The sequence below is a fragment of the Poecilia mexicana genome, unplaced genomic scaffold (genome assembly GCF_051168715.1).
Source record: "Poecilia mexicana isolate PSO_F unplaced genomic scaffold, ASM5116871v1 scaffold_10, whole genome shotgun sequence".
Taxonomy (NCBI): Eukaryota; Metazoa; Chordata; class Actinopteri; order Cyprinodontiformes; family Poeciliidae; genus Poecilia; species Poecilia mexicana.
The window spans coordinates 12,425,491-12,442,091 of NW_028263379.1; the positions used below are offsets into that span (position 1 = coordinate 12,425,491).

The 16,601-nt window shown below is 37.4% G+C and overlaps 2 protein-coding genes across 3 annotated transcripts; one reads left to right on the forward strand and one right to left on the reverse strand.

Moving 5' to 3' along the window:
- Positions 1 to 1,450: 1,450 nt before the first annotated feature.
- nkrf (NFKB repressing factor) lies at positions 1,451 to 8,899 on the forward strand. 2 transcript variants are annotated; one of them, XM_014982778.2, is made up of 3 exons: positions 1,451 to 1,544; positions 2,112 to 2,245; positions 2,847 to 8,899. In XM_014982778.2, exons 1-3 carry the CDS (start codon positions 1,507 to 1,509, stop codon positions 5,045 to 5,047), a joined length of 2,373 nt encoding a protein of 790 aa, XP_014838264.2. In that variant the 5' UTR covers positions 1,451 to 1,506; the 3' UTR covers positions 5,048 to 8,899. The 2 variants fall into 2 exon arrangements, with proteins under 2 accessions (XP_014838264.2, XP_014838266.2); XM_014982780.2 differs by having other exon boundaries at positions 1,457 to 1,815.
- A 1,058-nt stretch (positions 8,900 to 9,957) lies between these two features.
- Positions 9,958 to 15,876, reverse strand: ube2a (ubiquitin-conjugating enzyme E2A (RAD6 homolog)). The gene is made up of 6 exons (XM_014982815.2): positions 15,684 to 15,876; positions 13,730 to 13,810; positions 12,307 to 12,332; positions 12,025 to 12,114; positions 11,839 to 11,927; positions 9,958 to 10,962 (listed from the first exon to the last, which is right to left on the reverse strand). The coding sequence occupies exons 1-6, from the start codon at positions 15,725 to 15,727 to the stop codon at positions 10,834 to 10,836; spliced, it is 459 nt and encodes a 152-aa protein (XP_014838301.2). The 5' UTR covers positions 15,728 to 15,876; the 3' UTR covers positions 9,958 to 10,833.
- Positions 15,877 to 16,601: the final 725 nt, after the last annotated feature.

The following is a 16,601-nucleotide window of genomic DNA, read 5'->3' on the forward strand; positions in this document are numbered from 1 at the left end:
TTGCCATACATGTTTTTGATTTTTTTCCTAGTGTCTGCCTTCACCTCTTGTTGTTAAAACCTCTATTACACTGCAAATGATTCAGTATTCTGCTTTAGTTTGATTCCATTGATGTACATTTTGAATAAAAAAAAATGAATCCAACATAGAAATGCTATTGTCTTTTATTTGCCGGGTTTTTGTTGGATTTTGTCAGATGTTTCTGTTAAATAAAAAAAAAAAAGTCTAAATACTTGGAAGAAATTGTATTTGAACTTGCAAAAAACACTTTAATGTATAACAAAGTTTTGGCAACTTTGGAACATAATTTATTGTTGACTTTAGCCTTAAACTTAGGGATGGGCATTTATTGCATCATTTATGGTGACAAATTTGTGATTATGATAAGCATTTTGATTTATAACTGCCACAATAAATTCCAATTAATGACATGTAAACCCTTACAAAACTGTGTGGATTGTTAGTTTTACTGTTTCTTCTACTGTTTATTTAAGGAAAGTTAATGTTTGTTTTTTAAGCAGTATTTCAGTTTTGCAGCTATAATTGCTGTGTCATTCGGTCATATAGTAACTTTAAAAAGAAGCAAAAAATATTATCATCACTTTTGCTGTTATCACAATATTTCCACAAAATATTTTGATAAAACTTTTAACTCTGTATCACCCAAACATCCAACATCTCCACTTCTTCTTTTGAAATATAAAAAAGGAGATACAAAAAATTAGAAAAGAAAGAAAAACAACAATGTATAACAAAATAATATGCTAAAAATATTTTTTTTTTAAATAAAGTTGTAAACACATAAAGCAAAAACCACAAGACAAAACGCAGATTTAGTAGTAACTAGTTACACTTACTAACAAAACCTTTTGGAAAAAATTTACTTTTAGGAGTATCTTTATTATGCTGTACTTTTTATTTTTACTTTAGTATTTTTATTATTAAGTATCTCTACTCTTACTTCAGTAAAATTTCTGGATTCTCTACCCATAGTGAATAAATTCACTAAATGAAGAACAAACTTGTTCTAACAATCAGTTTTTGTTTGTTTCATATTTTTTAAATTAACTTGAATAAATTTTTCTTTTTCCTGATTTTATTTTATAAATCTGTTATTTATATGAATTATTTTTCATCTTAGTTTTTAAAATTCAAAAATGTTCACACAACTTTTAAGTAATTTCCCGGACCGCTACTTTATATTTTTACTTGAGTAAAAATATTTTTAAATATACTTGATTTTTGTACTCAAGTAAACAAAAGTAAGCACACTTAGTTGATTACATTTGAATAAGTAAATAACCTGATTCATGAGGCTAGGCAAAACTGATATTACGCGAGAAAATTATTTAGATTCACAGCTCAGAAGAAAAGTTTGCTTTACGGAATTTAGAGTGTATGTTTATATTATTTAAAAGAGTTATAGATGTCAGGCTGAAGTACGGAAAGCCTGACGGGCCAATGTTCAGACAGGCGCCATGATTTTACTGAGGATGCGGCTAGAAAATGGTCGCTTCCTGCTTGGATAAACGCGTAGCCGACAGGTGAAAGGCTCCCCGCTGTTTAAAGCTCGCAGTTGAAAACACGTGTTCACTGGTTTCAGTAGAGACCAAAATGGATTTATTGACGTTACAAATACTCAGAGTTTCGCTTTCGAAGCGGAGCAGAGTGAGCTAGGTAGCTAATGCTATCAGCGAAGCTAGCTCGGTGAGGCTAGCACAGGATAATATACGGTTTTTATCACAAATATTGAACATTTGATTCTGCTTGGTTAAATGACAGAGGTGTTACAGGACCAAAGCTCAACACCTTAAGGTAATTTTGCTTTACTAACTGTTCAGGAACGTGTTATTTAGGTTGCATTGTTATTTAGCTAGCTAAACGTGGCAACTTCTGAAATATTCATGAACTGCGTCACTTTGTAAAACCACAATGTTGACATAAAGTTCGGCTGTTTTTCCGCATTTTAATATGAAAGCTGCCTACTATAAAACCGTGTATGAGAGCGATTGTTTAATACATGTTTTAGGCAGCATGCTAAAACAGTATGGACTGTCATTCATTCGTGGTGTTCAGACACGTTGAGGTCTCATGTAGGTGTTTGGCTCCAGTCACAGGTATGACCCGGTTCTGATTCGGACAGTCCTGGTGATGGCAGAGGGGACTCACACTGGCGAAATGCCCTCCTTTGACCCAAGTCCTGGTGGTTCTGAAGCTAAAAAGAGACCCATTTCATCAGATGGCAGTGAGTTATCAGAGTTGTGTTGACATTATTTTAATTTTTCTCATTATTTTTGCTTAACCATAGCTTTGTCTAAAAACATATAATTTTTTACATTTATTTTTTTCAGGATTGTTTATTTTGTTTTCAAACTGTATAGACCACTCTGTGTAACCCTTCTATATTGTCTCAGGTCCAGCAGGTTTACTTCACAGCACACACTCAGGTTCACTGTATTTATGCAGTTTCTGCACTTATACATTAAATAAAATACATAAAATAACATTAAATTAATTATTCAGGGTTTCTCCAGTACATTATAAGCCTGGCGGGCCTTCAGGCTTTACTTGTGTTATTAATGTCTTCTAATAACACATAATTACCCAGTGATATTTTCAAATTTCATGCCAACTTTAAACATTTTTAGCTATAAAACATGGAAGGCTCCTGGATTACTGCCCTACGACTGGGCTTCTGGGGGAAATCCTGTCATACCAAGATGGAATGTTACATGTTATTTTAAAAGTAGAAATTATTCCACTCTTTCTGGTTTCTTTAGACAGATTGTTCCATAAGCAGAAACTCAGCGTTCCTTTGGTTTAGTTCTGACTTTGGGTTTTTGCAGGAGACGAACCCATGAGGAAAATGCCTTTGACAAAGTTTGGACCCCGACCTCGGTTTGAGCCTGTGCACTTCGTTAGCGGTGGGAGCAGCGGAGGAACTGATGAGAAGGAGAACGATAAGGAGCGCAGGAAGAGCGAGTCGCACGACGCCAGACCGTGGGAGACCCACCACTCCGCTGCCAGTGGCTGGGCGCAGGGCTTCTCCTCCCTCAGGCCCGCTTTCGACCGAGTGCCGTCGCACTCGGGTGACTTTTGGGGTTCCCACAAGGACCGAGACAGTTCCTCAGGTAGCACTAGTGGACTGGGTTATGGAGGCCGCGGGTCGTCTTCGAACTACATGGCGAAAACGCAGCAGGACTACACCGCCAAGTACGTAGCGCACGCCTCCTCATACAGCTTAAACTCGTACTCGAAGCCGCAGAGGTTTAATGGCTACAGTGGCGGTGGCACCAGAACCAGCAACTGGGATTTGGGTCGTCAGGGTTTGGGTTACGGCCATCAGGACCGGCCTTTCAGCAGAGTCTACAGCGGCCCAAGTGCGGCCAGTCCCAAAGCAGCAGAGACCGCGAAGCCTCTTCCAATATCTCACTCCACGCTAGAGGAGAAGCAGAGGCTGATCACCAGTGTTGCCAACGCGTTGTCCGTCGCCTTCAGGAACCCTGTGTTGATGACAGGAAGCGACTCACCGAACTACAACTTCATGTTGAGCCGCAGCATCCAGGCCTGCAAGACCAACCCGGAGTACATTTACGTCAACCTGAAGGATATCCCGCAGGCGGACCTGCCAAAGAACAGGAAAGTGCCGACGGACGGCTACGCCTGCGAACTGAGATGTCAGGGCGTGTTTCTGGCAACCGGATACTCCGGCAGCAAAAACGGCGCAAGAGACCGCGCATCCGAGCAAGCTGTGAAGCTCTTCCTGAAGCCGGTGGAGGTCCGCGTCGTGCAGCGTCGATACCGACACCTGGTGGTCAGCGACATGGTCGTGTGCCAGACACACAGCCCAACGCCGGCGTTCCTGCCGGCGCTCCGAAACCCGGAGGACAAGCCAACGCCGGGCTCCAAGGGCCAACACGAGCCCGACCGAAACAAGCACTGGACCGAATTTGTGGTGATGGACAACGCGTACGACGCCATCTGCATTCTGAACAACTCCAACGCCTTCAACCGCATGAAGATTGACTACAAGTTCGTCCAGCTGCCCAGCAACCTGTGGCAGTGCAGCATCTTCCTGCAGGACGAGCTGATAGCGCAGGCGACGGGGACGAAGAAGAGCTCCAAACATGCCGCCGCCGAGGAGGCCGTGAGGAAGCTGCGCCTCAACCAAGCACAACGGCAGCCCTGGCAGAAACAGTCCTTCAGAAATAATCCACAGGATTCTGGCAACTGCTTTCTGCCACCGTCAGACGGCGATTCTTTTGGGGTCAGAAAGAAGCAACTGAGCGAGCTCGTGATCTTGGAGAATAACGATAACGCCATCTGCATCATCAACGACACGGCTCAGTTTAACAAAGTGACCGCAGATTACAGATTCTCGGTTTTGCCCGATCATCACTGGAAGTGCGAAGTTTACCTGGAAGGGCAGTACGTCGCAGCGGGAATCGGGCCGAAGAAGTTAGTAAAGCACATTGCGGCGAATGAGGCGTTGTCCACCTTACGACAGACTCAGGCGGTCGTCAAGTCCAACTTGAGGAAGGAGGGACACAACGGCGCCATTTCCCGCTCTCAGATCCTCGCTCGCTCAGGCGAGGAAGCGCTGAAGCAGGAGATCAAGGAGGACAACATCGGAAACCAGCTGCTGCGAAAGATGGGCTGGAAAGGCGGCGGCCTCGGCCGGGACGGCGACGGCATTGCCGAGCCAATCAGAGTCAAGGAGCAGTTCTCCAGGGAGGGTCTGGGCATGGAAATGGTTAAAACAGGAAACCTGCTCAGCAAGCGGGACATCGAGGACGTCATCCGCAACTACGCCAGCTCGGACAGAACGGACGACCTCCGCTTCTCCAACGAACTCACTGACGACGAGCGCAAGCAGATTCACCAGATCTCCCAAAAATACGGCCTGCGCAGCAAATCCTACGGACAGGGATGGGACCGGTTCCTGGTCGTCAGTCGGAAAGTACACAAAGACCTGCTGATTGGTCAGCTTTTACAGGAAGGACAGGTGGGCCGGTACGAGCTCGTCAAGCCTCAGGCGTCTCATTAAACTGCATGAAAATAAATTGGAAATTTCCTCCGAGTTGGACTTCAAAGCATATCACAGCAAGGCCCGGTTCGGACATGGCGGCAGCATGCGTCCTGGCTTTAAATGTCACCATTTATACCTGATATTAGGGATCATTTAGCTGCTTCACATGTAGCTCTACACACAGTTTGCATCAAATGTTACAATAACATTAATTTAGCTGTTATATTGATAATGTTTCAGGAAAAAAATAACACAACAAAGAACAAGATTTGGGTGAACAAAGTTTGAATTTATTGTGGATTAAGAATTATACATTTTGGCTCAAATTTATACAAGCAACCCTTTAGCTTCTGGCTAATTACAAAAACACATTGCTTTCCGATTTTTAATTGACGTTTTAGCTTAATTTTACCGGGATAACTGATCGCTCTTGGTAGAATTAGTATAGTTCTTTAACATTAGATGACTTTCTGCCACTGGCCTCATTTTTTTTAAGCATAATCCACATATTTTCAAAATCTCTTTATCCCGACACTTACACTTAAAAATGTTCCACCTCTGATGAAATGTTATGGGTTAGGAGGTTCAGAAACCGTGAAAACCACCAAATATGGAAGAAAGTTTTAAATTATGTTTCCTGCTCAGTCGAGACAAAGATTTGAGCTACACTGCAAAAACACAAAATCTTACTAAGTATTTTTGGTCTAGTTTCTAGTATGTGTGAAATAAGACAAAACTAACATACAAGTAACTTTTCAGCAAGATATGAGCTTGTTTTAAGTAAATAATTCCTTAATTTTGATTTAAAAGAACAACTATTTCCACTGGCAAATTGTTTCACTTACCAGACATTTTTCCATAAGTGAAATAATCTACCAGAGGAACGAGGAACCTTTTCATCAACATCAATGAATTGTTTTCTTAAATCATACTTGTATATCCTGCTGAAAAGTGGCTTGTAAGTTAGTTTTGTCTCATTTCTATTGTACTAAGATATTTGCAGTAGAAAGTAGAGCAAAAATGCTTGGTAAGATTTTGTGCTTTTGCAGTGTAGAGTTGAAGATGATGCTTTGAGACACAAGAACACACTGGTGGTGGTAACATCATGCTGAGGGAAAACAGGGCTCTAGAAAGATCTCAGCCCTATTCAGAACTCATGAACTATGCCTGAAAGGTCAATTTCAAGGTCATTCTAGGTCAATGCCAGAAAATATTCATAATAAAGAAGACGGGTCAAAAGTCCAGCCAGCATCATGCAGGAAGTTTGAATGCTACAGGAAGTGTGATTTCTCTGCAACTTACTCAGGGACAATTAACCAAATATTTAAGCATGTTTGTATATTTTGAATATATAATTAAATTAAAACTAGGGCTGGGCGATAAATCAGTTTTATTGATAATTGAATTATCTGGTTTTGAAGATGTAATTTTCACCATTGGGTTTCCATGGTTTAGAGTGATGTCTGCACGCCCAGGGCGGCCATCTTGTTTGACTAGTTTGTTTCATTTACTTTGAATTCAGATCAACTTACTGAAGGAATGACTGAAATAAATAAGTTTTTTTGTTGTTGTTGTTTAAGATATTTTGGTAACACTTTATTTGAAGGCGTGTGCATAAGACTGACCCAAACATGACATAACACCCGTCATGAACATGAAGAAGTCTTTATGAATGTTTATGACAGTTGTCATGAAGTGTCATTCAGTAAATGACACTTTTAATGCAAAGTTGCTCTAAAAGCTGCATTGAAAGTCCATTAAAAATGCCAACTTTGCATTAAATTGTCATTATTTACAAAATCATGCAAAGTTGGCATTTTAAAGCAACTTTTAGAGCAACTTTGCATTAAAAGTGTCATTATTTACCGAATGACACATCATGACAACTGCCATAAACATTCATAAAGACTCCTTTATGTTCATGAAAGGTGTTGTGTCATGTTTGTCAGTTTTATGCACATCCCTTCAAATAAAGTGTTACCGATATTTTCTTTCATTTGTATTTTTCATTGTTTGGAAGGGAAAAAAAAACCTAATTTTGGTTTTAAAAAATTGGCTATTTTATTTTTAAGCCACAGCCTCAGCACTAGTTCAAACTTCTGCACCTGATTCTTGTTCTTAAAGTCATTACAGAAATATTTTCTTTCCATCCTATTGGAAAAAAAATGATTATAATAAATAAATAAAAGCTCAATATGAGTGTTTATGGAAGCGTGAGAAGGGAGACGCAGTTTGAGGGAAACCAGATGTGACCTGACCAGCCAGGACCAACGCTGATGCCCCGTCTGAATCGGGTTCAACCGCAAAAACACAAAATGTCACCAAGTGTTTCTGTCTCGTTTCTAGATATTTTAACATATTTGAAATAAGACAAAACTAGGATTTAATTTTTGGAAAATCTGGCGTTTTTATTTATTTTTCACCGATTTACTCCTTAAGTTTCCACAGTTCAGAGTGATGCCTGCGGCGGCCATTTTGTTTGACAAGTATGTTTTACGGCTGAATATTAGGGCCAGTTTATGATTTATTTTAATTATGGTAATAAAGTCATAATATTTGGAGAACAAAGTCATCATTTTATGAGAACTCAAAAAAAATAAATAAATACAATTTGGAAATGGTTTCACAGATAAGTAAGGAGTTATTCTTTTGACATATCAGCATCAAATTGCAATCAGCAGCAGGACTTTGAAACGAAGACGAATCACAGCTGGTCACGACAGATCTTGAAGCTTTATTTTCCTCCTAATTTTAAGACGTTTTCTGGTAAAATTGTGTCTATTCTGTTAATATTACAACTATATTCTCAGAATTAAACATTCTTGTAAGCCAGGCCCTAATACTCTGTTGTACAACTCACAGAAGAGACGATGAAATAAAAACCACTTTTGAAAATATTTTCTGTTATTTGTAATTTCTTTTCTTAGAAAATAAGAAAAAATTGATTGAAATCAGATTTAGTACGAAAAAAATCTGCTTTTATTTTTAATTCATATCACCCAATCATAGAAGTAGCTTTTCGGCAGTGTGTAGGAGCCTATTTTAAGTAAATAATTCCTTAATATTGATTTAAAAGAAACTACAAAGTCCACTGGCAGATTATTTCACTTATAACAGAGGAAAAATGTTATTAGTGAAATAATCTGCTAGTGGAACTAGCAGTTTTTCATCAATAATAAAGAATTATTTACTTAAAACAAGCTATGTTTTTCTGAAAAGTTTCTTGCAAGCTATTTTGTCTTATTTCAGATGTAGAAACTAGACCAAAAATGCCTGGTAACATTTGGTGTTTTTGCCGTGAAAATGTACCTGCCATTTTATATTTGCGTGGGACAAATTTGCAACATGTTTCAGCAAATCTAAAAAACAAAATATTTTTTGACATTCCTTCACTGTTAGCTGACTGGAGCGTGGGTAGTTTCCGTCTCCTGATCTCATCTTTTAAGTTTTTTTATTGCTGAAAATAACTCGTTAAGTTATATTCAGTTTTTAAAAATTGGCTTCTTGAACGTTTCTGACTGTTTAATGAACCCGGCAGAGTACGCAGCTTTTCTTTGTTTGGAAACACTGTAGAGGGTTCACTCATGTAAGACCTGGATTAAAGCGGCATTAAAATCTTAACTGTAGCTAAATTCATACCAGCCTTACTGTGGTAATGCACCTGTATTCAGGAATGTTCTCATTTTTTTAGTTTTTGCTTTCAGTTCAGTTACAGGAGATCATTCTGCCAGCTGCATCAGTGATCCCAAAAATAACGTTTATGTAGAATCTGTGGTCTTAATTGTTAGATGGTTGTTTGTATCAGTACACTTAATCTGTCTGCTTGTTTTCACAGCTGTAAGTAATAAATAAATGAAAAATAATCAACAAGCTGAATTTAATTCAGATATGTATGCAGATCTATATAAATTAGAAAGTCAATTAAAAATTTGTTCCATTGCAAAAAGTTCAACTCAGATTTATCACACAGTGATATTTACTTTTGTTCATTTAGTTAATTACGGCTTACAGAAAATGAAAACCCAGTTTTCAAAGGAAATTACATCAATTTTAAAACCTTTTAAATACAGAAATGTGCCTTTCCTGAGACTGTTGCTGCTTATTAAGCCTTTTAAGTCATCTTAAGACTTTGAAAAGCTAATATCTCACATTAATAAGTTTAGAATCCAAATTTGTGGTTTTATTAGCTGTAACAAGCATATTCTAGTTTAACTATTTAAAACTAACATTTGAGTATTGTAGGTTGATATTCACTTGCGTTCAGGTTGTCCACGCTGCGCATCCTTAAAAAGTCTTAAATGTATCTTACAAATAAGGCCTTAAAATTTTAAAAGGCCTTAAAATTTTAAAAATTGATTTGACTTCAATCACAGGCCTTAAATGTTGTTGTGTTAAGGCTACTTAATCTAATATATAAAGGTTATATTTGTTTTATCTTGGACTTTTCTGTCAGGCAAATGTTTGACCCCCTGAAGAAATCTTCCTTACGTTCTGTGTCTCGAGGCGGTTTATGGTTTTCTATGGATTCTACCGTTAACTAGATGCTAACGAGCTAGCAAGTTAGCTTTTCTGCGTCGATCATGAGAAAGTGCAAATTTATCGCTTGCTTTCGCAAGTATTAAAACCACACTTAGAAAACACAATTACATTTGCAGAAAGAAGCTAAGATATTACTTTACTCTTATTTCGATTTTATTCTAGTAATATGACGTATCAGACGAGTTTATTTTCGTATTTTTCTTTTTTAGTATAACCTGAGTTCTCCGTCAGTTTCAAGATATTACTTGGATTCTGTGCCAAAAACAAAACCTTAGCTTGGCACTATGGGGTATTTACAATATCGCAGATAAGAAGCATTACATATTTTAACTTGTTGAAACCTTCAGATACATTTGTGTTTATGTACTGTGGTGTAAAAAGTCATCACGAAGAGTTGCATATTTATTTTATTTACAAGAGAATGTACAGTTTGTTACATGGGTTACCAGTGCTGTGTATTCTGAAAAGACACCAATGTTTGCCAAAGTGTAATCAGATTTGATAGTTATAGGATTGTAAAATAGCATATAAATGTTTTCACATAGCTCTTAACCCATAAAAAAAGTAATGCACCCTCCAGAATGTGGTAAAAGATAAACCTACATATGCAGGTGAACTGGGTTGAAACTTGTGAAACTGTAAAAACAGTAAGGATAATAAAATCCTGCTTTTCAGAGGAGCAGGAGGTAAGACATTTATTAATATTTCTCAGGTTCTATAATCAAAAAAGGCATGGCTGTACAGGAAAAGATAAAAACTGACCCCACAAGGCATCTGTTGAGTAATAAGAGGGACTGATAGTCATGTTGGTAATTTTTTTTATCCCTCCAAGGCTTTCCATGTGCAGACAAAAAAAGAAAGGGGTGAGGGGTTTTCATGTTGTTGGCCCATTGAAAATGAACTGCTTTATTTTCTGTGAATATAAACTGGCAGTATTTACAAACCAAACCACCTAGCCCTACATACCCAATGTATGAATTACCAAGAGGTTTGATTATTGAGTGTTGGAAAAAAAAACAGGCATATAGGAAGTAACCCAGAGATAACAAGGTACATTAACTTTTAACTCTCCTCCTGTCAAACAGCATTCGGCAGCAGTGAATGCCACAGCACTACACCATACAAACTTAGCAACAGTAAGGGGACAAAGTATACCGGAGGATCTTAAGAGGCGTGTTGTCGTATCTGTGTTTCTGATGTCTTCTCGATTGGTGGTTTCTTTTGATTCTGCAGTGCACACTGTTCACGTGCCCGGTGATTAGGTGTCAACAGTCACGCCAACTCTGTTCAACAATAGCAGAAACCCTCTTCTCATACTCCCGCTTGTTTTCCTGGTAAAGCTGGGCTGCTTGGCTGTTGGCTGGACTGTTTGGGTTTGGCTCATCCAGTAAAGACTATATATTCAGAGAACATCAGCTGGTTAGTGTTCAAGTCAATACATAGCTTCCACAAGTCTGAACCGGAAGTGATCTGTGTCACTGAACCGCCATCTTGGTAGGCAAGTGAGCCATGGGTTTGAGACCAACAAAAAGGAACTATTTTGACACTCTTGCTCATTGAGCAAAAGAAAGACATAAACAAAATGGCTGCTGTTTTGGACCTGTATGAGATGGAGAATGAAAATATGTCAGACGATGTGGACAAGCTGCCTCCAATCTCATACTAAGAAATAGTTCACCATTTAGAGAACATGAAGATTGTGACCACCATGGTGGAGCTTTCCAGCCTGAAATCCATGGACGCACACAATCAATGTTTAAACGGATTTGTAAAGGATGTACAAACTTTTTGCATGAATAACAACATTCTGGTGACTGGCAGAGCAAGTCTGTCGTAACAAACACGTAGGCTACATGTTCGTCTCAGCTTGCAGATAAAAGCTACATTAACTCAGCTCATGTTGCTAGCTTGGCAGCAAGTACTAAATATAACTGATATTTCTTAGTATTACACAAAGGTGGGTAGAGCACTCAGAAACTAATCAAGTAATAGTTATAATGTACTTATATGCATTACAAGTTAGATAGGATCCAGGTGAAAGCTAGTTTTAAGCTTGTGGCTTGTTTATTATTGTCATAGCAACTCATGACAGTTACAGATATCAAGAATGCCATCAGCAACAAAGTTCCTGTAAGTAATGTATTCACGTAGTTCTCATGTGATGTCACACTTCTGGTACCTTTGTAGATGACAGCCATCTTGGTAGCTCAGACCACTTCCGGTTCAGACTAGGTTTTTTACTCGACTATGGTTCTGTAAAGTTATATTACCTGTATTGAAGTTAAGATTGAAGAAACATCATAGGTTGGACTCCAGCGATTCTGAAGTATATCCAAGCATATGCTGCCATCTGCATACACTGCAAAGAAACCCCCCCCAAAACATCAACAAAAGCATTTCTTACTTTAAGCTCTCAGTTTATCTAAGATTTAAGAAAATAAGATATGTTGACATACCATTGGGATGGAACATTTTGGAGACGAATCTCACTGTTGGAGGTTTATTAGGATATTCTTCTGTGAATTCAATGGTAAGTTTGAAGGTTCCTGAAAGCAAAAAATTGTAAATTATAAGCTGAAATTAAGGATCTAAAACTAATTTGTGTTTTATTAAAATTCTCCAAACGGATACCAACTTTATCTCTGTGTGTAATATTTACAACAATTTAAAGACTTATTTTTGAGCAAACCAAGTATTTTTTTCTGTTTTAAGAAGATGAATAAGTGGAAAACACATACCATCTTCAAAAGGTGTCCCCTCTGGTCTACAAAAACAAGAAACCAGATATGTTATATATCATTTTGTAAATGTCTTGCAAATTCCAGTTATCAGCAGTAAAAGTTTGTTTTCCTCTGACATTAAATGGACATCCGTTATTACACCATATAACTGTTATATAAAAGAGTGTTGCATAAAAACCTAACTGCAGAGTGAAAGAAACAAAGTTCAATGGCATAGTTAATAGAGATTGGCGAAAGTCCATTTGTGACTTCAGCTGGTTTGGAAATCACCTTAATTAACATCTGCAATTGAAAATCAGCAACAAATGCTTCTCTGATATTTTAGCTGGAGCTTTCTTTCCTTCTTGGCATTCTGTTAAACATTTTTTTGATCCAGACGAGCAAAAATACCTTTAGAAAGACTCAACCAAAATTCATCTGGAATCAATGCAGCAGTTTTTCCACACACTGCTTCTGTTTTTTAGCAGTCACTTGCTCTTAGCATCATTTGCTATTATCAAGTCTTAACACCAAGTATAAACATCAGGATTTTAATTTCATACTTTCATATAAATGGCAGCCTCAAACAATTACCTCTTATCATTATTAGCAATGCACCAATTGTTTTTTTTTTTTTCTTTCTTTACAGTCGATACCGATTTTCAGCTAGCTATTAGGAAATATTTTCGGTGGATAGCCATGGTGCAGACACTAAAAAAGTGCAACCAATCACTCTTAATAAGTGCACTAAAGTTAGGAAACCACAAGCAGAAAGCCTAAACAATTAAATTTATAAGCTTGTTAGTGGACGTTTATTCTAACCTTTTTCCTCAGGTCTTTTTATTTAAACCAAAAAGCATAAATACATGTGATTATCACCGTATAATCACACATACAGTGTGATTAAAACAAATGGCTTAGAACAAAGCCATTTGTTTCAAATAAAATAAATGATGTTACATTTTGCATAAAATTTTTGTGCTAATTGCTAGGCCTGTTGCAATAAGCGATTAATTAATCGCATGATAATTTAAAACAAGCTCAATAATTTCCTCTTGCATGATTTATAAATTTTCTCTTTCAATCAAAAACTGAATGATAAAAGTCTTCAGTCTGGTGCTTTGGTCTCAACCATTTCTTTTCTTAAAGGATAATTTTATTTTCAGAGACTTAATAATTCATCTTATTTGTATTTGTTGTTTTATTTACTTTGGATATTTAAAATGTCTTGTAGTTTCAGTGTTAAATGCTCCTCAGAATTGAAAGCATCATTATCCCATTTCCATTGCATTACTTGAAAATGGATACAAAATGACGTCATTGTTGCGTTTTCGGACAGGAAAAACATTTTCCAACACAGTCTGATGAATACTGATTAGGATCATCGAAGGAAGGGTACATCTGTACAGCTGATGACCTAGACTTGATCTGATTCACTTACCCGAAAATTATAGCATTCCAAACCATGATGTTGTTTTCTGATGGGGCTCCGCTGACTCCAGCTGGAGGATCCTCCTGCAGCCTGAATGCAAACACAACAACATCAGAATATGTTCATAGAGAAATAAAATCAATCACTGCTGTGTTACGTTTCCTTGGTATGAATAATGAAATTTCTAATGGAGCTTATAATGGGTATAAAATATTAAGTAGCGTTTATCCTAAAACAACCTTGTAAAACGTCCGTGTGACACTTCTGGTCAAAACTAATTGCACTCAAAATATGTTTTGAGATAATACTTTGTGTTTTTGTTGAGATAGATATAAATGTGATGTACTGACCACCACTAATAGGAAAAAACAGACTTTTAGCTGAATAAAAAGGACTAATAATTTACTGTGACCTCTGAATAATAATATTTTAACCATCTCTTCCATCAATCATAATAGGCAAAGATCATATCACCAACTTAAATGTTTCTCTTTAATGATACAGCTAGACAGACTGAAAAAGAAGTGGCAAAAGCAAATGAGATGGGTTAGCAGTGCTTGCCTACAGGACATCTTCCTGTAGAATATGGTCACTAGCTGCATTTCCACTGGACACATTTGCGCAATTTGACATTTTGAAAATAAATTTGCTTACTGGAAACAAGCCAATGTCAAAAAAAAACAAAAAAACTTTTTTCATAAAAGGTTTCGGTGATAGGATGATGTTTCTTTTTTTTTTTTTTGGCTGTATTCAATTTGGTTTATTTCACAAAACTGCTATGGAAGCAGTTTTTTCACACTATATGAGTCATCTATTGTTTATCTATTGATAAACAACAGATGTTGCCACTAGCAAACCCTGAAGACGACAACAGAAAGTAGTTGGAGGATGGCACAGCATGTTTTATAATAACTTGTCCTGTGAACAGATGTATTCACATGTGATTTTAATTGCGTTTCATATTTAACGTAATTGCGAAATATTGACAAAGCTTTGTGCACATTTGTAATTGAAATGCAGCGCCTAGTGTCCAGAAATTCAGTGTTGGAGTGTGCAGTCTTCAGTCAGAGGCCTCTTCAGAATACAAGACTGACTGCTACTGGGAATCCTTTGAAGATAATTGAACAATAAGAGTTGCTACTTTTAATTTTCTATTGGGATCAATAAAGTATTTTTTATTGAATAGGGATAACATTAATGAAATGTTATCCAACAATATCCAATTGAAACTTATGCATAATATCATTCACTTAATATTCTTCAAGGTAAACAGACTCCATTCCTTAGTTACGCCTGTAAAAGAACAATGTAACAGAGATTTCTACTGTGGAGCCAAACTGGATCCGATCATTAAGTCTGTGGTCGTTAGTGGAATCTAACTGGAACATACGTAGATTAACTATGTGCCGCAGATAGCTGTGCTTAGAGAGTGCAGGTGTTCAGTCTCTACATGGCAGATGGATGCTGATCCCCAACCTTAAGCGATGATCTATCACGGCCCGGGTTAAGGCAGAAGCAACCTTTCCTCTAGCTGAAGGACCTTATGGCCACTGACTTCAACTACATCCGCGCATCTGTTCAAGTCTCCGGGAAAACATGTACACTTTTTTTTTTTTTTAAATAAAGGCTATATTTGTGGCTCGCACACCATCAAAAGCAATCACCGGTCCTGAATTACACAACGTAGACGTTACAACCACAATCTGGTTTGCTTACGCCGGTAGACGCGGACCTGTTGGTTAAACGTTACGAACAGTTTCCCATGAAACTAAACTGTAATTACTAACAAGTAACACTAACAATAAGATACATTTAGTTGACATTTACAGATCTGTTTGACTATTGACTATTTTGTGGTTTACCTTGTATTTGTCACTTGAGCTAATGCTAAGAAAAACAAATAAAAAAAAAACCTAGCTTCAGGATGCTAATGTTAGCTACTTCTGTTCCCCCCATAACTTACCGTTTAAAGTCTCTCATTAAACGTCGTCGTGCTGGAGTTGACATCGTGCTAATCTGAAGAACTAAGGCCTCAACAAACAAACAAGAGAGCTCAAAAGATAGCTAGATCTTCCGTAAGGTGTTATATTTCCTCAACTGATAGCTGGGCAGCCAACGTTTGCTATTAGTTTGACAAATACTTGGACTGCCTTTCGTCTGTGACGTTACCATTGACGCCACGGAGGGGAGGTTGCTTTTGATTACATTTTAATATTATATGGCAACAAAATCACAACAACGTAGTATAAATAAATTACAATATGTAGAATTATAATGTTTTTTCTGAAGCTAGATTAAACTCCTTATTGTTTTAACTAGAGCATTTAACTAGAGCATTTTTAAATCAGTCGAGGAACCCTATCTTTTCAGTTGGATTGCTCCACATGAATTACGTCATATGTTTGCTACCCTGTTTCGTTTTGTTGGGGAAGCAAAAAGCATGTAGCGACCCACTATAGCTTCACAGTGTATCTGGTCCTCATTTGCATTAGTTAATATTTTATCTTTGTCAACTTAAACAATTTGTGCTTAGGCTAATCAACTGTCTTAACAGGAAAGTGTTTCTAGTTTCTGTATGTAGTACCGGTGAAAGACCACAAGATGCTGCTAGGATCCATGTATCCATGTATCGTAGTTGCCCACTAGGCTGTACGTCATTGTGAGTGGGTTACAAAGTACTTTTTTGTAATAAAAGGTACAAAGTTTACGTTTAACTAATCTTAATGGTTTTAAAATGCATTGAAGAATGTTTTCAACTATTAATATTAGTGATGAGACAAAATTAATATCTGAATTTCAAAATAGAACAGGACAATCAGAATGAAATACAGCGTGGTTATAAGGCACATAAACATACCTTAATTTATTTCTAAAACTATAT

What these genes read in the sequence shown, in the direction of transcription:
- nkrf (XM_014982778.2), top strand. Translation starts at nt 1,507, where the DNA reads ATGGTCGCTTCCTGCTTGGATAAACGCGTAGCCGACAG. An exon ending in GATAAACGCGTAGCCGACAG is followed by an intron (nt 1,545 to 2,111) that starts GTGAAAGGCTCC and finishes GTTTGGCTCCAG; the next exon opens with TCACAGGTATGACCCGGTTC. An exon ending in ACCCATTTCATCAGATGGCA is followed by an intron (nt 2,246 to 2,846) that starts GTGAGTTATCAG and finishes GGGTTTTTGCAG; the next exon opens with GAGACGAACCCATGAGGAAA.
- ube2a (XM_014982815.2), bottom strand. Translation starts at nt 15,727, where the DNA reads ATGTCAACTCCAGCACGACGACGTTTAATGAGAGACTTTAAACG. An exon ending in TTAATGAGAGACTTTAAACG is followed by an intron (nt 13,811 to 15,683) that starts GTAAGTTATGGG and finishes GTTTGCATTCAG; the next exon opens with GCTGCAGGAGGATCCTCCAG. An exon ending in CAATCTTAACTTCAATACAG is followed by an intron (nt 10,963 to 11,838) that starts GTAATATAACTT and finishes CTGAATATATAG; the next exon opens with TCTTTACTGGATGAGCCAAA.